Below are 25,414 nucleotides of genomic sequence, written 5' to 3' on the forward strand. Positions count from 1 at the left end.
ATGTGGAATCTAAAATATGGCACAAATGAACCTATCATGAACCTATCTACAAAACAGAAATGGACTAGCAGATGTAGAGAACAGACTCATTGTTGCCAAGGGGGAGATGGGGAGGGAGAGGGATGGACTGGGAGTGTGGGGTTGGTAGATGCAAACTATTACATGTAGAATGGATAAACAACAAGGTCCTACTGTATAGCACAGGGAACTATATCCAATCTCCTGGGATAAACCATAATGGAAAAGAATATAAAAAAAGAATGTATATATGTGTATAATTGAGTCACTTTGCTTTACAGCAGAAATTAACACAACATTGTAAATCAACTATACTTAAATTAAAAAAAAAAAAGAAAAGGGGACATGGTACCATCTAGTAAATTGTGCCTATAAGACAGCTATGTCTTCGAGCCTCTTAGCTTTGCTGTTATTCTTTTGAGAGTTGTATCATTTTCTATACTTCTAAAAAATCTTGTCACCTCTTCTGTTATCCCCAGCTTTTTACCCTGCCACTTTAATTCATTTTTGTCTCTTCATGTTTATACGTCACTCCTCCTGAAACTATTGTTCTTATGGTCTTGATCTGGAATTTAGGGTTTACATTTAAGTTTAATCTAATTAGCATATAGCAGGTGCTTTCTGGTCAAGCAGAGCACTGCAAGAGGCATAAAGAAGAGTTCCTATCCTGGAAAATCTGGTAATAGACCCACCAAAGCATTAGGCATAAGCATTTTTGAATTGAGTTGGATACAATGATTGTGGTCAGATGGGAATAGATTACATAAAGGAATGGCTGTAAATGAATATCAGATGGACAGAGAATTGATCCCCCTGTGATGGACACTGTCTCTCATTCCAGTTTTCAAAGGTCGGCCTACATCTGTCTGAATCTCAATTGAATCCTTCACCTGAACTTGAAATTTCAACATCACATCATCTACAAATTGAGTTCTCATTCTGTGTCCAGCATAATATCAGTTGCCACGTGTTTGTTTTATCCTGGCTACCTGAATCTGATTGAACTTGATAGAAACAGCTTTTGATGAGCACAGAATTGAATAAGTACATTTTAAATGTTAACAAACCAACTTGTAGAAAATTTCAACATTACTTTCCAATCACCTCCATTACTTTCCAATCACCTCCACCACCCTCACTTTTATTATGCAGTCCTCTTCCACTGCTTTCAGTTAGTCATACTGTATGAGTCAGGATTCAGTCAGGAAAACAAAAGCAGCCACTCTATATATCCGGGAGTGAAGGGTTTATTGTTGGAATTAAAGTTGACACCCCCATTGGGAGAGCTGGAGGAGGGAGGATCAGATCAGGCCATCGTCAGCGGAGCTCAGGGACTCTCTTCCTGACACAGTGGAGCACGGGCTCAGGACTTCAGGGGAAGCTGCTGTCATCCCTGGGAATCCCAGGGCAGTCCCCACCAGTATCTCAGTTTGCAGTAATGGAGCAGGTGGTTTTCAAGAATGCTCTGGAAAGCTTCTGCAAATCTCACGTCTGCCCACACTTGGCAAAAGCCTCCAGAGAACAATGGCTTCCTCTCCCAACTTCCAAATCTTGAAAGAGTGCCTCTCATTGGTCATGTTTAACCTGGAACCACCCCCCCCCCACATGGGGGGGAGGGAATCCTGGGAAATGTAGTTTCTGATGTCTCGAAAGTATGGAAGGTGGCAGTGATGCTGAGTTGACAACAGGCAGGACACAGATAAGTCCAGTTTGATTCTAGGAGGAGCTTATTGATATCAATTCATGTCATAGCTCCTTTTGTCATTCTGAAACTTCATGTTGTAGGTTCAGTAAAAATCAATTCAGTGTGTAGTAAAGGTGGCTTAAACGTTCTTGTATATAAGTTCCTAACTCATTCCATAGCCAGTAGTCAGCCCCTGCAGCATCAGATGAAGTTCTTTGCTGGAGACATGTTTATTTCTCAAATGAAACTGGAAGCTGAGACTTTTCCTATATCCTTTCTAGGATTCCACAATTCTTTGAAGACATTTAAAAATATCAATTAACTTGTCTTAATATTTTATTTATTTATTTTTTTGGCCATGTCGTGTGGCATGCAGGACCTTAGTTACCCGACCAGGGATTGAACCCATGCCCCCTGCATTGGAAGCGCAGAGCCTTAACCACTGGACCACCAGGGAAGTCCCTTAGTGTTTTAAATATATATTTTAAGAAAGCAGTTCTCAACTGGGGACAGTTTTGCCCCTGTGGGACATTTGGCAATATCTGGAGACAATCTGACCATCAGAACTGGGGGAGGTGCTACTGGCAGCTAGTAGACAGAGGTCAGAGATGTGCTAAACATGCTACAATGCACAGGACAGTCCCCATAACACAGAATTGTCCAGCCCCAGAAGCCAGTAGCCTGAGATTGAGATACCCTGTTTAGGTCAGTGAAGAGGAAAGAGTGCTGGCTATGAGGCAGGTCTGGATTATTTGAATCTTGGCTCTGCCACATATGAGCTGAGATCTCTTGGACAATTTGCATTATATTTATGAGCTTCAGTTTCCCCATTTTATATGGGCATAATAGTGCCCTCCTTACATGATGGATAAAGGATTTGAGATAGCCATTCTGACAGGTGTGAGATGATAGCTCACTGTGGTTTTGATTTGCATTTCCCTGATGATTAGTGATGTTGAGATATCACCTCATACCTGTCAGAATGGATATTGTCAAAAAGACAAGAATAACAAGTATTAGTGAGGATGTGGAGAGAAAAGGAAACACTCGTGCACTGTTGGTGGGAGTGTAAATTGGTGCAGCCACTGTGAAAAACAGTATGGAAGTTCCTCAAAAAAATTAAAAATTGTACTATCATGAGATCCAGCAATGCCACTCCTGAGTATATATCCAAGGAAAATGAAAACACTAATTTGAAAAGATACATGCACCCCAGTGTTCATAGCAGCATTATTTACAATTGCCAAGATATGGAAACAACCTAAGCCCATCAACAGAAGAATGAATAAAGATGTGGGGTGTGTGTGTGTGTGTGTGTGTGTGTGTGTGTGTGTGTATCTACAATGGAACTCTACTCAGCCATAAAAAAGAATGAAATTTTGCCATTTGTGACAACATGGATGGACCTGGAGATTATCATAATAAATGAAATAAGTCAGAAAGACAAATACTGTATGTTTTCACTTCTATGTGGAGTATAAAAAAATAAAACAAATGAACAAACATAACAAAACCGAAACAGACTCACAGATACAGAAAACAAATGGTGGTTACCAGAGGGAAGTGAAGGAGGCGGAGGGGTAAAGGGGATTAAAAGATACAAACTACTAGGTATAAAATAGGTAAGTTACAAGGACGTAAAGTGCAGCACAGGGAATACAGTCAACATTTTATAATAACTTTATATGGAGGATAATCTATAAAAATACTAAATCACTACGTTGCACACCTGAAACTAACAGTATTGTAAGTCAACTATACTTCAATTAAAATTTTTTAAGTTAGAAAAAGAATCTAACACCATAAAGTGCTCAATACAGATTAGCTTGGTGGTGGTTTTTTTACTGCTGTAATTACATAAATATTTGTTTTATTAACACTATACAATGTGGATTCTTTTTAGGCAATTCCTAATGGACCCGCCTGGTGTTGGTGGCTTCTTGCTGTCCTTCCCGTCGACCCCCGCTATCAGCTGTCGGTTTTGTCAATGAAGTCTTTGAAAGAACGGTTGACAAAGATACAGCATATACTGACTTATTTTTCTAGAGACCAATCTAAGTAACCAACTGCTTGGATCTTCCTCTAAAATTACCCTAATCTGGCTGTGGTGATGGCCAGATTGTCCGCTGCCTTTGCACATCCAGTGCTGGTTTGAGAAATGTAATGAAACTGTTCTTTTTTTTTTTTCTTTTTCCTTCAACCTCCTGAATCATGTGGTTCTGCAAACAAATACCTTCAACTAGGATTTAGACCACTAAGAACTTGCACAGAAAAACACACACTAAATGTGTGTTAAACCTCTACATTGTGATGAAGTTGCACTATGTACCATACTCTAAATGAGAACTCTGTGTGTGGGTGCGTGTGTGTGTGTGTGTGCGTGTGTGCGTGCCCGTGTGGGTGGTATGGGTGCATTTTCTCTGGCTTTAAAATTTTAAAAGAAAAAAAAAAAAGCCATAGAGAGCAGAACTTGCCGAGGGTCATTTATTGCCCAAGTTTACAACAGTAGCTATACAAGTTTTTGCAAATTGAATTTGCCTCAGATTTCTCTGTCCTGATGCTTAATTTGCACAAGTACGTAAGCTATGGTATTGAGTATCACTCTTTGTCGGAAATACCGCTCTTGCTGAACTGTCTTGACCATTGACTAGGACACAGTTTCTTATTTATGTAAATACTTGCATCCCAATAGCCAACAGGCATCGGATGCAGAACCTAGAGCCAGTTTTCAGGAACAATTGCAAACCTGACTTGGTACTGTGCATCTATTCATAAAACACTTAAAACTGTGAAAATATGGTTTACACTTAACTGTACATAAAGGTAAATGGCGAACTCAGTTCAGTACCAGTTAGTTTGTACATTTTAGGGGGCGCTTTTCACATTAACTGCCCATCTATGTAATTTATAGTTTGACATGATTGTTTGTTTAAAAAAATTACATAGTATAAACCCATTAAGGATCTAAGGGAAGAGAAGAAGCTTAATGTAGAACTAAGCTTTTAAAGTATGTTGGGTTTTGTTTTTTTTTTTAATTTTCGTCTTGGTGCAAATGTTAGTTATGCCTTATTCATATCACAGTTAGATCACCATGCTGTGACATGGTCTGTATTCATGCTGCCCTAGATACTTTTGTAATTATTTGTTGCAGACTTGTGACTGTCCCTCTTAGCTTTCTTTTATGTAAGTAATTTGTAAAAGTTTCTTAAAAATTTTGCTTTTGCTTATTTAATTTTGAATAAAAGCTAAATTCATAATACTTTTTTTTTCTTAATGATTAGGTTAATGTCAAAAAAAGATCAGCGGAGGAATCAAGCTATACAGAGTAGAGAACAGATGAGTTTTGCCTACTGTTTTGTGCTGTGAGATGTAAGCTATAGCTTTCAAAATACTTTTTTTTTTTGGTCATCTTTTGACCAAACAATGAAGTGTCTTAAGGAAAGTTTAGGCCTAGAACCATCCTCTAAAGCAGGGGTCCCCCAACCCCCGGACTGGTACCAGTCCGTGGCCTGTTAGGGACCAGGCCGCACAGCAGGAGGTGAGCTGCAGGCGAGCGAAGCTTCATCTGCCGCTCCCCATCACTCGCATTACCGCCTGAACTACCCCCTACCCCACCCCAGTCCGTGGAAAAAGTGTCATCCACGAAACTGGTCCCTGGGGCCAAAAAGTTTGGGACCGCTGCTCTAAGGCACATTTTTCAACCTCTGAAAAATCCATTTCCCTTTAGGATAAAGATAAGGCTCTTAGTTACCCCCATTGGGGACACCTCTTGGCTAAACAGCCTTGATTCTTTCAGTCCCTGATTTCCCAGCTAGGAGTTTTAAAATATAAATAAATCATCTTTTAATATTGAATGTTTTAATTAAAAAGGCAGAAATGACTGCCTAGATAGAGAGCCACCCTTTGCCCTCACAATTATGCTAGTCACGAATCATGAATAGTTCTACAGAAAATGTCTAAAGAATGGGCCATTCCCCAAAAGTACCTTATCAATAGTTTCTGCAGTGTTAGATTGAGCTTTCTTGTAATAAAAAACTATCAGATGCCTGTTAAATAGCTTAAATAGTGTCTGGGTGGTATAAATGAAGAGTTTACCTATACAGTTCTGTATAGTTCTCAAAATATGTATCAGACGGCAGTAGGAGTTACCTGGTGCTGAATCTACATCCGTGGTATGTACTTGCGTGTGTCCACACATACACACGCACAAAGCAGCATTAAATGGTCTCTCTATATATACACACATATACTGATGGAAATTCATGGGTTTTATTTATCATTTGACCCTAGTTTTGTGGTAAATGATCTCTGATAGGTATTCTGTCTATAGATTTTTTTTTTTAATCTCTGGAAATCTTTTTCCTACTGCACTTTCCATTCAGATTATCAAAAAAAGAAGGGGTGGGGGGAGAATCTGACTTTTTTTTTTCCCTTATCACTTTAAGTAACTAAGTTCTGTCATGAATTCCGTATTTCAAGCCAAGGTACCTGGTTGTTGATCTTCTTTTCTTACACACCTGTCTCTACATATCCAGTTCTTCCTGTTCCTTGAGGTCAACTTGAATGCCTTCACTCAGCTAAAACCCTGAATCCATAGCACTTTCCTTGTACTTTGCTTATAGCACTTATGGGGATATCTGAATTAAATACATAAACCCTCTCCTGAGTATCAAGACCAGTGTCTAGCAGTTTAGACAGATTTAATCTCCAAGACATAGGCTGACCACTGAACAGAGTTGAAATAAATGCCAGTTAAGAAGGGAAGTTGAATAAAGATGGTTAGACTGAGCAAATACCTCGTCTTACCTTCCTCCCCAAGTTCATAACAATGACAGTAAAGAAAATGAAATCTAATGGCATTGCAAAACCAAAGTCAATGCTTTCTGAGGAATTTTTGAGATATGGAAACGGGATCTAATAGAGAAGATCAGAGGAGAGCATAGCTTTACCGAAATGGAGGGCGCAGGGGAGCCCCAGACTGGTAGAGGGTCTTGGAAAACTCGGGCAGATTCCTTGGGGAGGCTGTACTTGACACGGCTGGATCTTTTGGCCTCTCCCCACTTGGCCAGGGCAGCAGGCAGCAACAGCAGCTGTTCTCAGGCCAAAGCACCAAATGTGGGCGTTGGGCCAGAGAAGACCATGAAACCTTTATTAGCCACATGGGATGGAGGGCTCTCATGCACAGACAGCAGGCTGCCGACCTCGCTCACACGGCGTGCGTTCCAGCGTTCCCCACAATGAGCAGAGGCAGGCCACCCAGAACCACACCAGCACCCACAGGAAGGAATAGAGCTCCCACATGACAAAGATGAGTAGACAGTTAAGTCCTACGAATTTGAGGGAAAACATTCTAAACAATACAACAAATCCAGTGCCCTTCGATTTGAGGATGTGCAATTCCAAAAATTATCTGGAGATCTAAAATATGTTCCTCAGACAGTCCCTGGCACCACAGAAGCATTCAATAAAAGTTTCTGGAGTCAGTGAATGAATCATACAAATAAACTAAGCAGACGAGTTAAATAGAAGAATGAATTCAGACAAAGGATGAAGGAATGAGGCAGAGCGTTGAGTTGGGGTCCTTTCCAGAACACAATGCAGAAATCAGTAGAGGCAGAGTAGGAGGGAAATAACGAGACGTGGAGGAGAGATTCAAAGTTTTAACATTCATCTGAGAGAAGTTTCTTAAGAATAGGGAAGAAACAAATAATGCAAGTAATTAGCTCAAGAGTAATAATTTATGTGCTTTCTTAGGTACCAAGTTGATCCATTTAAACAGGACAATAAGGCAAACTTAGATGACCAGAGGACAGACAAAACAGCAATAACTCAACTGTCTGGCTCATCGATCCACAGGGAAATGACTGGCTCAATGAGATGAATTTTCTTCCTAAGCCAACACTTAAATGCCAACATTTTTTACAGATAGGACATTTATGACGCGGCTTAATAAATGAGCTCTCTTACAGACCTGCCTTCAAATAGCTTTTGGCTGTTCACCAAAATTTAAAAGTATCCCTAAGGACTTTTTTGGGGGCGGGGGGGGGGCAGGTCACAGTAGGATATTGAAAAGCGCACAGACTTCGTTTCAAAATGTGGTAAACACGCACATTTAATCCTCAGAAAAGTCCTGTGAAGTAGGTGGTGTCCTTGTAAGGATGAGGAAATGGAAACACTAAGTAGTTAAGTAATTTGTCAAAGGATTACACAGCTAATGTGTGGTGGAACTGACCGAACCTGGGCAGTCTGGCTCAACCTTACCACCACCCAAGTTCTAAGGCATCTAAGAAGGTTGATATGTGAAGGGTCTGGAAGTGACTGACGTGACTCCCTGACTTAGTAGGCTTTACACTTGGGGGAGGGGTGCATTTTAGAGCAATAACATTAGGACTTATTTTTAAGCACCTCACCAAGATGGTGAGATGGCCAAATTGGGCTCAGCCCTATATTTTTGGGAGCAGTGTAAATTGCTAACAACCTTTTTAGAAAGTAATATTGCAGTTATGTATCAAGGATCATTAAAATGTTCATAATCTTCAACCCAAGCTCATACTGTGGCATCTTCTTATCCCCCATGTTTCAAGTCGCAGAGACCCAAATTAAAACAAAAACCCACAACAGAACAATGGTATATAACACTGAAATTGGGAAAATCTCATATGCTTATATACCCCATGCTTATAATACCTTCTGCATTCTTTGAAATGCCTTTGTTGCTGTGTACTCAATGATTCTCAAATCTTAATCTACTTGATTTAACTGTAAACCAGTATCACTGGAATTAGTCAAGACAGTCAACAAACTCTTCCAAAAAAGTAAAGGAAAGGAGGGAGGACGGAGTGTATAGGAGATTCCTGAAATGAATTTTCTTATCATCAACAAATTGAATATGAAGCTAGAGAAATAACGATGTAGCAACATACAGATCACTGTTGAACAGCCTAACATGCTAGAACACATCTAAGCAAGGACAGCAAAGAAAACAAAATGGCAAGGCGAAAGGCCAAGGCCTTTCACAAGGTAAGAACTCCTTGTGCAAGCCAGGGAGTGAAAGAAAAACATACCTTTAGTTCCAAGGACATTTCCACATCTGTGGAGTTAGAACAGACTTAGGAATTACCAGACTTAGGAATTACCTCTCGTACTCAAATGTCCAAGCCCAAGACAGGATGTTAAGTGGCAAGTAAAAACAGATGTGCAATAACCAGGTCTCTTGGTGTGGAGTAGTGGCCTTTGACTGAGCTCCTCTTAAGTACCAGACCCCATACTAGGCACATACATACATGTATGTCGCTGCTGAAAGTCTAATGCAAACCTGACTTTTGTTCTTTTAAGTGATCTAGGTTCTTCCCTGGCACCCCAATTTTTAAATAACTTTCCCTGTTCTCTCTCAGCATGAAATAATAGTTGAATTTATTCAGTGTTTTGGACTTGGTATTTCACTGTAAATGTATTAAACTATGCCACAGATGCACATACATATATACACACATACATATCTCCAAATATACATTATTCTTTTTCTCTTCTTCTTTACCATTACATGTATGTTAGCCCATTTGATATTCTTTCATAGCTCTCTGATGCTCTATTTTCCCTTTCTTTGCTCTTTGTGTTTCAGTTTAGATAATTTTTCTTCGATCTATCTTGGAGTGTGGGCATTGGTTTGTGTTGAGGGGTTCACTAAATTACTCCATAATACTGCTGCCTGGACATCAGCTTGTGCAGCCAAGTGCCCAGTGGGGGCCTTGAACTGACACTAGCCCTCCCATGGGTGCGTGCCCCCCATGGAAGCCTCAGAGTCACAAGTTGCTGATGTGACTTCTCCAACACCCCTGCTGATGAAGAGTCTCTCCTGCCTCCTAGCTTTCTCCACTTGTGCATAAGAGCCCCCTGGAGTGAGCTTAAACCCTGCCCTTTATGGTTTGAATTAACTGATCCAGCCTTAACCTGGGACCCGCAAAGCACGGCACCTGTGGACCCTAATAAAGCCAAGTGCCCCAGGTCCTGCTGGTCCCACTCTGCCTGCATCCTGCCTTAACCTCCCCATGTGGCCCCTCGAGGCTGCCATGGACCTCCGCCAGGACCTCTGAGTAATAATAGTCTTCTCTATTTCACTTTCCCTTTCAGTCTTTGTTAAACTGTGGCTCATCATTTGACTCAGTACCAAGGTTCTACTTAACAAATGTTAATTTAACAAAATCACAACAGTTTGCCTGAGGATTTTTCTTTATGTTGGTGTTTTATACTCAGTTTTATGCTTTTCCTGCTGCCTGTGCCTCACGGCAGTTTATAATTTTTCAGTGCTTACTTGCCTGGTAAATAAGGGGGTTTCTCTCTTATCATGGGCCCCCCTCAGTTGGAGATACTCCACTCCAGCATGAACTTTGAAGATGGCTCTGCCGGTTTTGTGTGTAGAGAATAGGTTCCTACTGTTGAAAGCCACTCGGTTTGTGGTACACCACAACCTCAGGACCTAATACAGCATTCAATTCAGGCTGACAACAAGGATTATGATGCAAAGGCCATGTGGAAGTGGGTCTGAAAGTGGTTGAAAACTTCCTTTTTCAGATATAATTGATTCTAGTAACTGGAGTTGGGAAATTTGTAGGTAAAGTTGACAATAATGAAGAAAGGTAGGGAATGAAAGACAAATCAACAGATGAGACTCAAAACAATTATGCCTTGACTCCAGAAACATCTATTCACAAACCCATTCAGACTAGCTGTCAAATATGAGACATTGTATTTGTATGGAAACATGTTAATATAAATGTTTCAGACATTACATGAAATTTCTAAAAATCTTATATTTGTATTTGTATGGAAATATGTATGGAAATATGTTAATATAAATGTTTCAGACATTACATGAAATTTCTAAAAATCATATTTGTATTTGTATGGAAATATGTATGGAAATATGTTAATATAAATGTTTCAGACATTAAAAAAAAAAAAAAAAAAAAATATGAGACATTGTAGACAAGAAAATCATCCTCCTGATGTGGTGAAAAGGGAACCCTCCTACACTGTTGGTGGGAATGTAAGTTGGTGCAGCCACTAGGGAGAACAGTATGGAGGTTCCTTAAAAAACCAAAAATAGAACTACCATATGATCCAACAATCCCACTTCTGGGCATATATCCAGACAAAACTCTAATCCCAAAAGATACATGCACCCCTATGTTCTTAGCAGCACTATTCACAATAGCCAAGACATGGAAACAACCTAAATGTCCATCGACAGATGAATGGATAAAGAAGATGTGGCACATATATACAGTGGAATACTACTCAGCCATAAAAAAGAATGAAATAATGCCATTTGCAGCAACATGAATGAAACTAGAGATTATCATACTAAGTGAAGTAAGTCAGAAAGAAAAAGACCATATGATATCATTTATGTGGAATTTAAATTATGACACAAACGAACCTATCTACGAAACAGAATCATGGACATAGAGAACAGACTGGTGGTTGGGTTGCCAAAGGGGAGGGGGTTGGGGGAGGGATGGAGTGGGAGACTGGGGTGAGCAGATGTAAGCTTTCATATATAGCATGGATAAGCAACAAGGTCCTACCGTGTAGCACAGAGAACTACACGCAATATCCTGTGATAAACCATAATGGAAAAGAATATTAAAAAACAATGTCTATATATGTATAACTGAATCACTTTGCTGTACAGCAGAAATTAACACAACACTGTAAATCAACTATACTTCAATAAAAAAATTTTTTAAATCATCCTCCCATCCCAAGTCAACATATCTGAATGATTCTAGCACATCATATGTATACTAGTTACTCAATAAATACCTCTAGAATGACTGCCTATCTGAATATAAATATGAACAAGTGATTTCATGTTACTACTAAGTTGGTTTGATTTTCAAAACTGAGAGATCAATGGGGTCTCTGGGGAAACAGAAATTTCATGAAGTCAAGTTACTTTCATTCTTAATTTTACAGAGTCTTATGCTACTTCTGTACCATATTGTTGACAATATATGAAGGCTAAGAATGTCAGATGGTTAGAAAATCTAGATCTAAGTGAGACAGCACTGTTTTATTGTTGTTGGGCAAGGAATGGCGACTTTATTTGGAAAGCCAGAAGGCTGAGAAGACAGCAGACCAGCATCCCAAAGAACCATCTTCCCGGAGGCAGAACTCAGGCTTCATTTACACTAAAAGAGGAGGGGGTGAAGTCCTGGGTCCCGTCACACTTCCAAGGAGATGTGTTAATTCCTTCCTCCCTGCACCCGTTCACAGGACATGTCAGGATGTTTCCTGTGAGCAAGAGCCTACTTTGTGCCACGTGCTCTCACAGCGACAAGGGACTTTGTGGAATAAAGTAAGTAAGGTCTGTGCCCTCAATAAGCTTCAAACACTAGACTGGGGGGGGAGAGACTAGATTAAATAGTCCAAAGAGTGGCCATAGGGCAGGTCAAAGGGCACTGATCCGGCACACAGTCCATCGCAACCAGCTCTCACGCAAGGCTCACATCCCAGGGTCTGAGGATACTGAGCGGTCTTCTCTGAAGACCTGGGCTTCCTTTGAAGGAAGGAGGGAGATCTGCAGGCTTCCTGGATCCTACTCTAGTCCTTGAAGTCTCTGGCCAGGACAGACACGCCCATGGCTGCCTGAAGGTGGCGCACACGCGGCCCCGTGTGACCGCGGCAGAGGGCGTGCCGCCCTGGGTCCAGGTCCGTGCGGCTCTTGGGTGCCCAGCAGAGACCAACGGGGTTAGGGGAGAGCCGCCTCCACCTGCTGGCCCAGTACAGACCTACTGGGGCCATCGCACCTTCCACCAAGGCCGCGGGGAAGCTGGATGGGGCTAGGACGAGGAGGCTCACCGGCCCTCCCCACGCCAGGCGTGGTCCAGGTGGGGTCTGTGGCTGAACTCCACTTGTGGCAGTGGTCCAGCGTCCACTGCTAGACGCGCCGGAAGTCCTCCCAGATGGGGAAGAGGCCGGTTCTCCGCACCACCTGCCGGCCGAAGCTGGGGAGGCCTCTGAAGCCAGCAGTCCTTAGCTTCTGTTTCTGAAAGTTGCCTTTGGGTCCACAGTCCTGCCTGCTCCGTCCAGGCTGCGAGAGCTACCAGGGCTCATGGTCCAGCAGCTGCGCCATCTCAGCCTCCTTCTCCCTGGTCACGAGGTCCTCTATCAACGTTGCACTGGGAAGCGGCTGGCTCAGTCTTTTTTTTTTTTTTTTAGAACTTTTTTTTTTTTAAATTATTTATTTATTTTAGTTGTGTTGGGTCTTCGTTTCTGTGCAAGGGCTTTCTCTAGTTGTGGCAAGCGGGGGCCACTCTTCATCGCGGTGCGCGGGTCTCTCACCATCGCGGCCTCTCTTGTTGCGGAGCACAGGCTCCAGACGCGCAGGCTCAGCAGCTGTGGCCCACGGGCCCACTTGCTCCGCATCATGTGGGATCTTCCCAGACCAGGGCTCGAGCCCGCGTCCCCTGCATTGGCAGGCAGACTCTCAACCACTGCGCCACCAGGGAAGCCCCTGGCTCAGTCTTAAAAGTCAGACTCCTTGGCCCCCATGGCCCAGCCAGTGTCTGAGCAGTAGATGAGAGGTTGTGCTTCGTGTGGGTAGTGGTGCCAGGGCAGGGCCGCCTCCCTGCTGCTGCTGGACCAGACAGGTCCGGATGCCCTTGCACAGCATTCCTGAAGGCCCTTCAGGGCCGCCACCACAGCCGCCAGGATGACACTGTGAGGGCACCACTGCAGACAGAGGAAGGAGTAAGTACAAAACCCTAAGAGGAGAATGAGATTGGTGTGTGCAGGTATGAAAAGGAGGCCAATGAGGCCAGAGTTTAGGGATTAAAGAGAATAGCAGAAGCAAAGAACAGAGAATTAGGCAGGGACCAGATTACGTAATATTTTATAGACCACAGTAAGGACACTTTGGATTTTCTTTGAGTTGGTTTGGGAAGCTGTTGGAGAGTTTAAAGCAAGGGAGGCATATGCTCCCGGTGGCTCCCTGCTGTGTGGAGAATGAGAGAGTACTATTTTCACAGTTAGATCTTTGGTTCCAACAATATTTATTAGCGTCTACCATGTGCCCAGAACCGTTACAGGTATTTGGAATACTTGTATCGACTCCTTTTAAACTTACAGTTTGGTAGAAAAGACAGATACGTCGCAAATGTGTTACGTGCATGATCAGTGTTCCAGGGTAGGCTGAGCTGACTGGGGAGTACATGGCCACTGTGAAGTCAACGAAGAATGGAAACTAAATGGAGAATGGATACGGACTAGGATTGGACCGCTGAAAAAAATGGGTGTGGGCAGTGGTCCAGGTAGAGTGATCAACATGGGATCAGAGAACCACACGGAGTTTTGTCTTGCTTATGGTGTGCCCAGAAGGAAAGTGGGTAAGGGGAGAAGTAGGTCTAGATGAGGCTGAGGTGGTAGGTGGGTGTCAAATCACAAAGGCACTAGAAAGAGCTAGGACTTTATCCAATGGAAAGCATCCCTTATCAAACACTCACTTCATCCAGATTTTTTCATACATGACAGATCACAAAAGGCTGCCTCACTTTAGACCTAACCAATGTTATTCCTGCACTCAAAAGTTCACAACAAAATATCCATGGCCAGAAAAAAAAATTCAAAGTTAGTCTGATATCAAAATAGCTTTAATTAGCAGATGAAATCAATCAATATGCTATTTGTTGAACTTTTACTATGTATATAACATATAAATACTAAAATCTTATGCCTGTTGATTTTAAATCTCTGGGTGGTTCATAGGCATTAGGAAAAAATTATTTATATATTTTAGACTTTTAAATTCAAAGTATAACGCACATATAGAAAAGCGTACAGGATTCTGGACAAGATGGCAGAGTAGAAGGACTTGAGCTCACCTCCTCTCACGAAAACACCAAAATCACAACTAACTGCTGAACAACCACCGATAAAAAAGACTGGAACCTACCAAAAAAGATATTTCACATCCAAAGACAAAGAAGAAGCCACAAGAAAATGGTAGGAGCAGCACTTTCACAATATAAACAAATCCCATACCCACCAGGTGGGCGACCCACAAACTGGAAAATAATTATATTGCAGAAGTTCTCCCACAGGAGTGAGCGTTCTGAGCCGAACATCAGGCTCCCCAGACTGAGGGTCTGGCATTGGGAGAGGGAGCCCCCAGAGCACTTGACTTTGAAGGCCGGCGAGGCTTGAATGCAGGAGCGCCACGGGGCTGGGGAACAGATTCCACCCTTGGAGGGCACACACAGGGTTTCACATGCACTGGGACCCAGCACAGAGCAGTGACTCCACAGAAGCCTGGGCCAGATCTACATGCGGGTCTTGGAGAGTCTGCTGGGGAGGTGAGGGTTCGCTATGGCTCACTGTGGAGGCAAGGGCACTGGTGGTACAGGCCCTAGGGAACACTGCTCAGTGTGAGGTCTCCCAGAGGTCACCATTTTGGCACCGACACCTGGCCTCACCCAACAGCCTGCAGACTCCAGTGCTGGGACACCTCAGGCCAAACAACCAGCGGGGGTCGGGGGAGAAAACAGCCCCACCCATTAGCAGACAGGCTGCCTCAAGTCTTCCTGAGCTCACAGCCACCTCTAAACACACTCCTTGACATGGTCCTGCCCACCAGATGGACAGGCCCAACTCCACCCACCAGTGGGCAGGCACCAGTCCCTTTCACTAGGAAGCCTGCACAAGGCCCTGGACCAACCTCACCCACAAGGGGGCAGACACCAGAAGCAAGAGGAAGTACGATCCTGCACCCTGTGAAAAGGAGACCACAAACACGGAAAGTCAGACAAAATGAGACAGCAGAAAAGTATCTGCTGTCTTGTTCCAGATGAAGGAACAAGATAAAAACCCAGAAGAACAACTAAATGAAGTGGAGATAGGCAATCTACCCAAAAAAGAATTCAGAGTAATGACAGTAAAGAGAATCCAAGATCTCAGAAAAAGTATGGAGGCACAGACAGAGAAGATAAAAGAAATGTTTAACAGGGGGAGGAGTCAAGATGGTGGAAAAGGAGGACATGGAGTTCACCTCTCCCCACAAGTACATCAAGAATACATCTACAAATGGAACAATTCTCACAGACCACCTGCTGAACACCAGCAGAAGACCTTGAAAACCTAAAAGGACAAGAAAAATCCCCACACAACCGGGTAGCGTGGGACAGGACCTGCACCCCTGGTGGGGAGCTGAAGAACAGATGAGATTCCCACACCCGGGGAAAGCCTCCCTCACCAGCAGAGACATCAGCTGGGACAGACAGCTGGCGCACAATACAAGCAAACTGAACCCAACAATACATTAAAAGGGTCATACACCATGATCAAGTGGGATTTGTCCCAGGGATGCAAGGATTCTTCAATATCCACAAATCAATCAGTGTGATACACCACATCAACAAAAGACAAAAACCACATGATCATCTCAAAAGATGCAGAAAAAGCTTCTGACAAAATTCAACAACCACTTATGTTAAAAACTCTCCACAAAGTGGGCACAGAGGGAACCTACCTCAACATAATAAGGGCCATATACGACAAACCCACAGCAAACATCATTCTCAATGGTGAAAAACTGAAAGCATTTCCTCTAAGATCAGGAATGAGACAAGGATGTCCACTCTCACCACTTTTATTCAACATAGTTTTGGAAGTCCTAGCCACGGCAATCAGAGAAGAAAAAGAATAAAAGGAATCCAAATTGGAAAAGAAGCAGTAAAACTGTCACTGTTTGCAGGTCACATGATACTATACATAGAAAATCCTGAAGATGCTATCAGAAAACTACCGAATTCATTGATGAGCCATAGTAAAGTTGCAGGATACAAAATTAATACACAGAAATCTCTTGCATTCCTATACACTAACAACAAAAGATCAGAAAGAGAAATTAAGGAAACAATCACATTTAGCATCCCATCAAAAAGAATAAAATACCTGGGAATAGACCTACCTAAGGAGGCAAAATACCTGTACTCAGAAGACTATAAGACACTGATGAAAGAAATAAAAGATGACACAAACAGATGGAGAGATATACAGTGTTACTGGACTGGAAGAATCAATATTATCAAAATGACTCTACTACCCAAAGCAATCTACAGAGTCAATGCAATTCCTATCAAATTGCCAATGGCATTTTTCACAGAATTAAAACAAAACATTTTTACAATCTGTATGGAAACACAAAAGGCCCCGAATAGCTAAAGCAATCCTGAGAAAGAAAAACGGAGCCGGAGGAATCAATTCCCTGACTTCAGATTATACTACAAAGCTACAGTAATCAAAACAGTATGGTACTGGAGCTAAAACAGAAATATAGATCAATGGAATAGGACAGAAAGCCCAGAAATAAAACCACACACTTATGGTCAATTAATCTACAACAAAGGAGACAAGACTACACAATGGAGAAAAGACAGTCTCTTCAATAAGTGGTGCTGGGAAAACTGGACAGCTACATGTAAAAGAATGAAATTAGAACATTCTCTAATACCATACACAAAAATAAACTCAAAATGGATTAAAGACGTAAATATAAGTCCGGATACTATAAAACTCTTAGAAGAAAACACAGAAAGAACAATCTTTGACATAAATCTCAGCAGTATCTTTTTGGATCCACCTCCTCGAGTAATGAAGATAAAAACAAAAATAAACAAATGGGACCTAATTAAACTTAAAAGCTTTTGCTCAGCAAAGAAAACCATAAACAAAACGAAAAGACAACCCTTAGAGTGGGAGAAAATATTTGCAAATGAAGTAACTGACAAGGGATTAATCTCCAAAATATACAAACAGCTCATGCAGCTCAATATCAAAACAACAAATGACCCAATCAAAAAATGGGCAGATCTCAATAGACGTTTCTCCAAAGAAGACATGCAAATGACCAAAAAGCACGTGAAAAGATGCTCAAAATCAATAATTATTAGAGAAATGCAAATCAAAACTACAATGAGGTATCACCTCACACCAGTCAGAACGGCCTCGTCAAAAAAATCTACAAACAATAAATGCTGGAGAGGGTGTGGAGAAAAGGGAACCCTCCTACACTGTTGGTGGGAATGTAAATTGATACAGCCACTATGGAGAACAGTATGCAGGTTCCTTAAAAAACTAAAAATAGAGCTACCATATGATCCAGCAATCCCACTCCTGGGCATATATTCGGAGAAAACCAGAATTCAAAAAGATACATGCACCTCAATGTTCACTGCAGCACTATTTACAATAGCCAGGTCATGGAAGCAACGTAAATGTCCATCAACAGAGGAATGGATAAAGAAGATATGGTACATATATACAATGGAATATTACTCAGCCATAAAAAAGAACAAAATAATGCCATTTGCAGCAACATGGATGGACCTAGAGATTGTTATACTGAGTGAAGTCAGAGAAAGACAAATATCATGGTATCACTTATACACGGAATCTAAAAAAAAAAAAGGGTACAAATGAACTTATCTACAAAACAGAAATAAAGTTACAGATGTAGAAAATAAACTTATTGTTACCAGGGGAAAAAGGGGGGAAGGATAAATTGGGAGACTGGGACTGACATACAAACACTACTATATATAAAATAGGCAAATAATAAGGACATACTGTATAGCAGAGGGAACTCTACTCAATACTCTGTAATGGCCTATATGGGAAAAGAATCTAAAAAATAGTGGATATATGTATATGTGTAACTGATTCACTTTGCTGTACACCTGAAACTAACACAACAGTGTAAATCAACTATACTCCAATAAAAATTAAAAAAAAAAGATACAGGCACCCAAGTGTCCACTGCAGCACTATTTACAATAGCCAAGACATGGAAGCAACCTAAATTTCCATTGACAGAGAAATGGATAAAGAAGATGTGGTACATATATACAATGGGATATTTCTCAGCCATAAAGAAGAATGAAATAATGCCATTTGTAGCAACATGGATGGAGAATGACAAATATCATATGACATCACTTATATGTGGAATCTAAAACAAAAAGATACAAATGAACTTACTTACAAAACAGAAACAGACTCATAGACTTCAAAAACAAATTTATGGTTACCAAAGGGGAAAGGTTGGGGGTGGGTAGGAATAAATTAGGAATTTGCGATTAACATATATACACACTATACGTATAAAATAAGACAATCAACAAGGACCTACTGTACAGCACAGGGAACTCTACCTGATACTCTGCAATAACCTATATGGAAAAAGAATCTGAAAAAGAATGGATATATGTATATGTATAAATGAATCACTTAGCTGTACACCTGAAACTAACACAACATTGTAAACCAACTATACTCCAATATAAAATAAAAACAGAAAAAGAGAAGTGTACAAAGCATAAATGTACAGCTTTAATGAACTATCATAAAATGAAGATATCTGGGTAAAGCAATAGAACACAACTAGTACCCAGAAACCCCTTCATTCTCCTTCCAAATTACTACCCTCACCTCCTCCCCAAATGTAACTACTACCTTGACTTCTAAAACCGTTGATTAATTCTGCCTGTTTTTCAATTTATATAAATGGAATCACATGATATATATTTTGTGCTTGTCTTATTTCAATCAGTATTATTATATCTTATTCATTTGCTTTGTTGTATAGTATTCTATTTTATGAGCTTACCACAATTTTTAAATTTCTTCTACTGTTGACAGACGTGAATTATTTCCAGTTTTTTTGCTATTATGATTCATACATTTGTGTATGTGTCTTAAGACACAGACACACATTAAGGAGGTTAAAAAAGGGTGTGAGGCTAAGTGTGCTGGAATCACTCTCAAGTGCTGTGAAAAGCCAAGAATTGGTTGGCCCTGAATTTTGTGTCATTATGATGTATTAAATTGATAGAATATTGTTTTGCAATGTAACCCAGAGTTAGGAAGGAATCAAATGTTTTTCAGTTATCCTGCAGGGGAGGGAAAGTCTGAGATATGTCTTGACTGTTCACCTGCATGGGGTCAACCTACAATTTGGAGTGAGGCGAAAATGCATACACTATGAACATTTTTTATTTTATTTATTTGTTTGTTTATTTTTGGCTGCATTGGGTCTTTGTTGCTGTGCACGGGCTTTCTCTAGTTGCGGTGAGCAGGGGCTACTCTTCATTGCAGTGTGCGGGCTTCTCATTGCAGTGGCTTCTCTTGTTATGGAGCATGGGCTCTAGGCATGCGGGTTTCAGTAGTTGTGGCACACGGGCCCAGTAGTTGTGGCCAACGGGCTCTAGAGCACAGGCTCAGTAATTATGGTGCATGGGCTTAGTTGCTCCGCGGCATGTGGGATCTTCCCGGACCAGGGCTCGAACCCGTGTCCCTTGCATTGGCAGGTGGATTCTTAACCACTGCACTACCAGGGAAGTCCCACTATGCACTTTTTGATTGTTAACCTAATGCCTACAATCTTAACTATAACTTTAGAATTTAGATATGGGGATCTTCAGATAGAAATCAGAATGTCATCTTTTCTTAATTGAGAAAATAGAATTTCTTACCAAGGTAAAATTTTCTGATCTGTTTATAAAAACGTGTCAAGAAACACCTATACTCCATTTCTGCGTGAGATAATCTGGTGATTTGTTAAATATCCTGAATTTCTAAAAATTACTGTCTAGATTGTTACTCAAATCTCTTTCCCTGCAAAGACACACAAGCGTCACCTGGTGGCCAGCAAGATCAACTCTAGTCTGAGATGTCATGCTTTTAGAAAAGTCTCATTCTAGCCTATTTTCCTGCACAGTCCCGTGGGGGGATGGAGGAAATAGGGGCACTTGCTAGTAAATATCAAGGCTCACACCTCCTTTCCTGCCTCACACTGGTTACCAGAAAGACTTGAAAATGTAGTAAAGAGTATTGCCCAAACCTAGAAAACGAGGGTTAGGCTGACTGCTCACCACATGGTGATTTAGATGACTGCTTTGATGGCTTGTTTTAATGTAATTACACATATATAACACATTTTTATAAGAAAATTAAGTAATACAGACATATAATAAGCAACAAGTAAAATTTCCTCACCTTTCCTTCCTAGCATTCCCGTTTTCCAACCATATGGGCTCTGATCACTGTTTGGACATGTTTTTAGATAGAAAAGGCTTTCTGGAGGTTTCTTCATACTAAATTAGTAGAAAGTTGGGGGAAAAAAAAACCAATGTAGCAGGAAGCTCCATCTGCCACATTTCCTCAGTTGTAGAAATAAGTCTCAATTAAGAAATCTAGGGGGAGGAGTCAAAATGGCGGTGTGGGAAGATGCAGGTCTTCCCACAACTAGGGCACCTGGTGGCTGCTGGTGGGGGACCCTGATGCCCAAGGAGACGGGAGGGAACCCCCAAGTGAACCAGTAGGACGTGCGGGGAAGAGGAGGGAGGAGAAGTGGAGGCCGGACAGGACTGGCACCCCTGAAGCCAGGGAGATCAGGAGAAGTAGGCGGGAGGAGCAGAGGGTGACTGCCCGCCCACTCGGGCCCAGGGAGCCTGCTGAGCTCCCAGGCCGGTTCCCTGCTCTCCAAAGCCCCCTCCAGGCCGTGTGGGTCCTTGGGGGCATAGGAGGGAGGCTGAGGGGAGAACAGGAGAGGCAGCTGGGAGGGGCCCTGTGGGACCGGAGGAGCAGCAGAGGAGCGGAGGGCGTTTGCCCTGCCCACTCGAGCTCAGGAAAGCCTGCTGGGCTCCCAGGTGAGGTCCCCCGCCCTCTGAGACCAGGGGTGGGGGGCACGCCTGGGCCCCTTCTGTTCCTTGAGCCTAAGCCCCACCCCCCACAGCCCCCAAGGCCTTTTCCAGCCCTGTGGGTCCTGAGCATAGGCCCCACCCACCACCCAAACCTCGCCCTTGCTTAGGCCCCGCCCTCCACAGCCAAGGCCTTTCCCCCCCTCTTTGTTTTCCTTTCTCTTTTCCCTCCTCCTCTTTTTTACTATTGTGGTACTGTTGTACCTTCCAGTTGTTGATTCATCTATATTTTTATTTTTTATCTGTTATTTTCCTAGTCTAACTTCACTTTTTACTTTGTTATTGTTCTCTGTTTTTGTGGGGGGTTTTTTTGCCACCCCATGCAGCTTGTGGGATCTTGGTTCATGAGCCAGGGGTCGGGCCGAAGCTCCTGTGGTAGGAGCTCTGTGCCGTAACCACTGGACTAACAGAGGACCTCAGACCCCAGGGAATATTCATCAGAATGAGGTCTCACAGAGGTCCTCATCTCAGCACGAAGACCCAGCTCAACCCAACAGCCAACACGCTCCAGTGTTGGAAGCCTCAGGCCAAACAACCAGTAAGACAGGAACACAATTAAATAAATAAATAAGACAGCATATATGTCACAGATGAAGGAGCAAGGTAAAAACTTACAAGACCAAATAAATGAAGAGGAAATAGGCAATCTACCTGAAAAAGAATTCAGATTAATGATAGTAAAGATGATCCAGAATCTTGGATATAGAATGGAGGCACGGATTGAGAAAATACAAGAAATGTTTAACAAAGATCTAGAAGAACTAAAGTAAAAACAAACAGAGATGAACAACACAATAACTGCAATGAAAAATACACTAGAAGAAATCAATAACAGAATAACTGAGGCAGAAGAATGAATAAGTGAGCTGGAAGACGAAATGGTGGAAATAACTGCCAAGGACCAGAATAAAGTAAAAAGAATGAAAAGAATTGAAGACAATCTCAGAGACCTCTGGGACAAAACTAAATGCACCAACATTCAAATTATAGGGGTCCCAGAAGAAGAAGAGAAGAAGAAAGGGTCTGAGAAAATATGTGAAGAAATTAGAGTCGAAAACTTTCCTAATATGGGAAAGGAAATAGTCACCCAAGTCCAGGGAGCACAGAGAGTCCCATACAGGATAAACCCTAGGAGAAACACACCAAGACACATATTAATCAAACTAACGAAAATCAAATTTAGAGAAAAAATATTAAAAGCAGCAAGAGAAAAACAAAAAATAACAAAGGAGTCCCCATAAGGTTATCAGCTGATTTTTCGGAGGGAACTCTGCAGGCCAGAAAGGAGTGGTAGGATATACTTAAAGTGATGAAAGAGAAAAACCTACAACCAAGATTACTCTACCCAGCAAGGATCTCATTCAGATTCGACGGAGAAATTAAAACCTTTACAGACAAGCAAAAGCTAAGAGAATTCAGCACCACCAAACCAGCTTTACAACAAATGCTAAAGAAACTTCTCTAGGCAGGAAACACAAGAGAAGAAAAAGACCCACAAAAACAAACCCAAAACAATTAAGAAAATAGTAACAGGAACATACATATCGATAATAACCTTGAATGTAAATGGATTAAATGCCCCAACCAAAAGACACAGACTGGCTGAATGGATATAAAAACAAGACCCACTTATATGCTGTCTACAAGAGACACACTTCAGACCTAGGGACACATACAGAGTGAAGGTGAAGGGATGGAAAAAGATATTCCATAGAAATGGACAGCAAAAGAAATCTGGAGTAGCAATACTCGTATCCGATAAAATAGACCTTAAAATAAAGACTGTTACATGAGATAAGGAGGGACACTACATAAAGATCACAGGATCAATCCAAGAAGAAGATATAACAATTATAAATGTTTACGCACCCAACACAGGAGCACCTCAATACGTAAGGCAAATGCTAACAACCATGAAAGAAGAAATCGACAGTAACACAATAAAAGTAGGGGACTTTAACATGCCACTTACACCAATGGACAGATCATCCAAACAGAAAATAAATAAGGAAACATAAGCTTTAAATGACACAACAGACCAGATAGATTTAATTGATATTTATAGAACATTCCACTCAAAAGTGGCAGAATGCACTTTCTTCTCAAGTGCACACAGAACATTCTCCAGGATAGATCACATCTTGGGTCACAAATCAAGCCTCAGAAAATTTAAGAAAATTGAAATCATACCAAGCATCTTTTCTGACCACAACGCTATGAGATTGGAAATCAATTACAGGAAAAAAACTGTAAAAAACACAAATACATGGAGGCTAAACAGTGTGCTACTAAATAACTGAGAGATCAATGAAGAAATTAAAGAAGCTATTAAAAAATTCACAGAAACAAATGAAAATGAAAACACGACAACCCAAAACTTATGGGATGCAGCAAAAGCAGTTCTAACAGGGAAGTTTATAGCAATACAATCTCACCTCAAGAAACAAGAAAAATCTCAAACAATCTAACCCTACACTTAAAACAGCTAGAGAAAAAAGAACAAAGAAAACCCAAAGTCAGTAGAAGGAAAGAAATCATAAAGATCAGAGCAAAAATAAATGAAATGGAAACAAAGAAAACAATAGCAAGGATCAATAAAACTAAAAGCTGGTTCTTTGAGAAGATAAACAAAATTGATAAACCCTTAGCCAGACTCATCAAGAAAAAAAGGGACAGGACGCAAATCAATAAAATTAGAAATGAAAAAGGAGAAATCAGAACCGACACTGCAGAAGTACAAAGAGTTATAAGAGACTACTACAAACAACTATATGCCAATAAAATAGACAACCATGAAGAAATGGACAAATTCTTGGAAAGGTACAATTTTCCAAGACTGAACCAGGAAGAATTAGAAAATATAAACAGACCTATCACAAGTAATGAAATTGAAACTGTAATTAAAAATCTTCCAACAAACAAAAGTCCAGGACCAGATGGCTTCACAGGTGAATTCTATCAAACATTTAGAGAAGAGCTAACACACATCCTTCTCAAACTCTTCCAAAAAACTGCAGAGGGAGAAACACTCCCAAATTCATTCTACAAAGCCACCATCACCCTGATACGAAAACCAGAAAAAGATATCACAATAAAAGAAAATTATAGACCAATATCACTGATGAACATAGATGCAAAAATCCTCAGCAAAATACTAGCAAACAGACTCCAACAACCCATTAAAGGGATCATACACCATGGTCAAGTGCGATTTATCCCAGGGATGCAAGAATTCTTCAATATACGCAAATCAATCAATGTGATACACCACATTAACAAATTAAGGAATAAAAACCATATGATCATCTCAATAGATGCAGAAAAAGCTTCCGACAAAATTCAACACCAATTTATGATAGAAACTCTCCAGAAAATGGGCACAGAGCAAATCTACCTCAACATAATAAAGGCCATATATGACAAACCCACAGCAAACATCATACTCAATGGTGAAAAACTGAAAGCACTTCCACTAAGATCAGCAACAAGACAAGGATGTCCACTCTCGCCACTCTTATTCAACATAGTTTTGAAAGTCCTAGCCATGGCAATCAGAGAAGAAAAAGAAATAAAAGGAATACAAATTGGAGAAGAAGAAGTAAAACTGTCACTGTCTGTGGAAGACATGATACTATACATAGAAAACCCTAAAGATGCCAACGGAAAACTTCTAGAACTAATCAATGAATTTGGTAAGGTTGCAGGATACAAAATTAATGCAAAGAAATCTCTGGCATTCTTATACACCAACAATGAAAAATCAGAAAGAGAAATTAAGGAAACAATCCCATTTACCATCCCAACAAAAAGAATAAAATACCTAGGAATAAACCTGCCTAAGGAGGCAAAAGACTTGTACTCAGAAAACTATAAAACATCGATGAAAGAAATCAAAGATGACATAAACAGATGGAGAAATACACCATGTTCTAGGATTGGAAGAATCAATATTGTG

General features: G+C 41.2%; 1 protein-coding gene, 1 long non-coding RNA gene and 1 pseudogene across 2 annotated transcripts in view; 1 reads left to right on the plus strand and 2 right to left on the minus strand.

The window, feature by feature from the left end:
• Positions 1-4,961, plus strand: part of LONRF1 (LON peptidase N-terminal domain and ring finger 1) — a 45,129-nt gene extending 40,168 nt beyond the window's left edge. Inside the window, exon 12 of the mRNA XM_059909194.1 lies at positions 3,606-4,961. Coding sequence (XP_059765177.1) covers positions 3,606-3,764 — 159 coding nt within the window. The 3' untranslated portion in view covers positions 3,765-4,961. The remainder of the gene's footprint in view (positions 1-3,605) is intronic.
• Positions 1-25,414, minus strand: part of LOC132356414 (uncharacterized) — a 79,779-nt gene that overhangs the window by 24,671 nt on the left and 29,694 nt on the right. The window lies entirely within an intron of this gene.
• Positions 12,456-13,919, minus strand: LOC132356717 (alpha-ketoglutarate-dependent dioxygenase alkB homolog 4-like; annotated as a pseudogene).

This window comes from Balaenoptera ricei, chromosome 21 (genome assembly GCF_028023285.1).
Source record: "Balaenoptera ricei isolate mBalRic1 chromosome 21, mBalRic1.hap2, whole genome shotgun sequence".
Taxonomy (NCBI): Eukaryota; Metazoa; Chordata; class Mammalia; order Artiodactyla; family Balaenopteridae; genus Balaenoptera; species Balaenoptera ricei.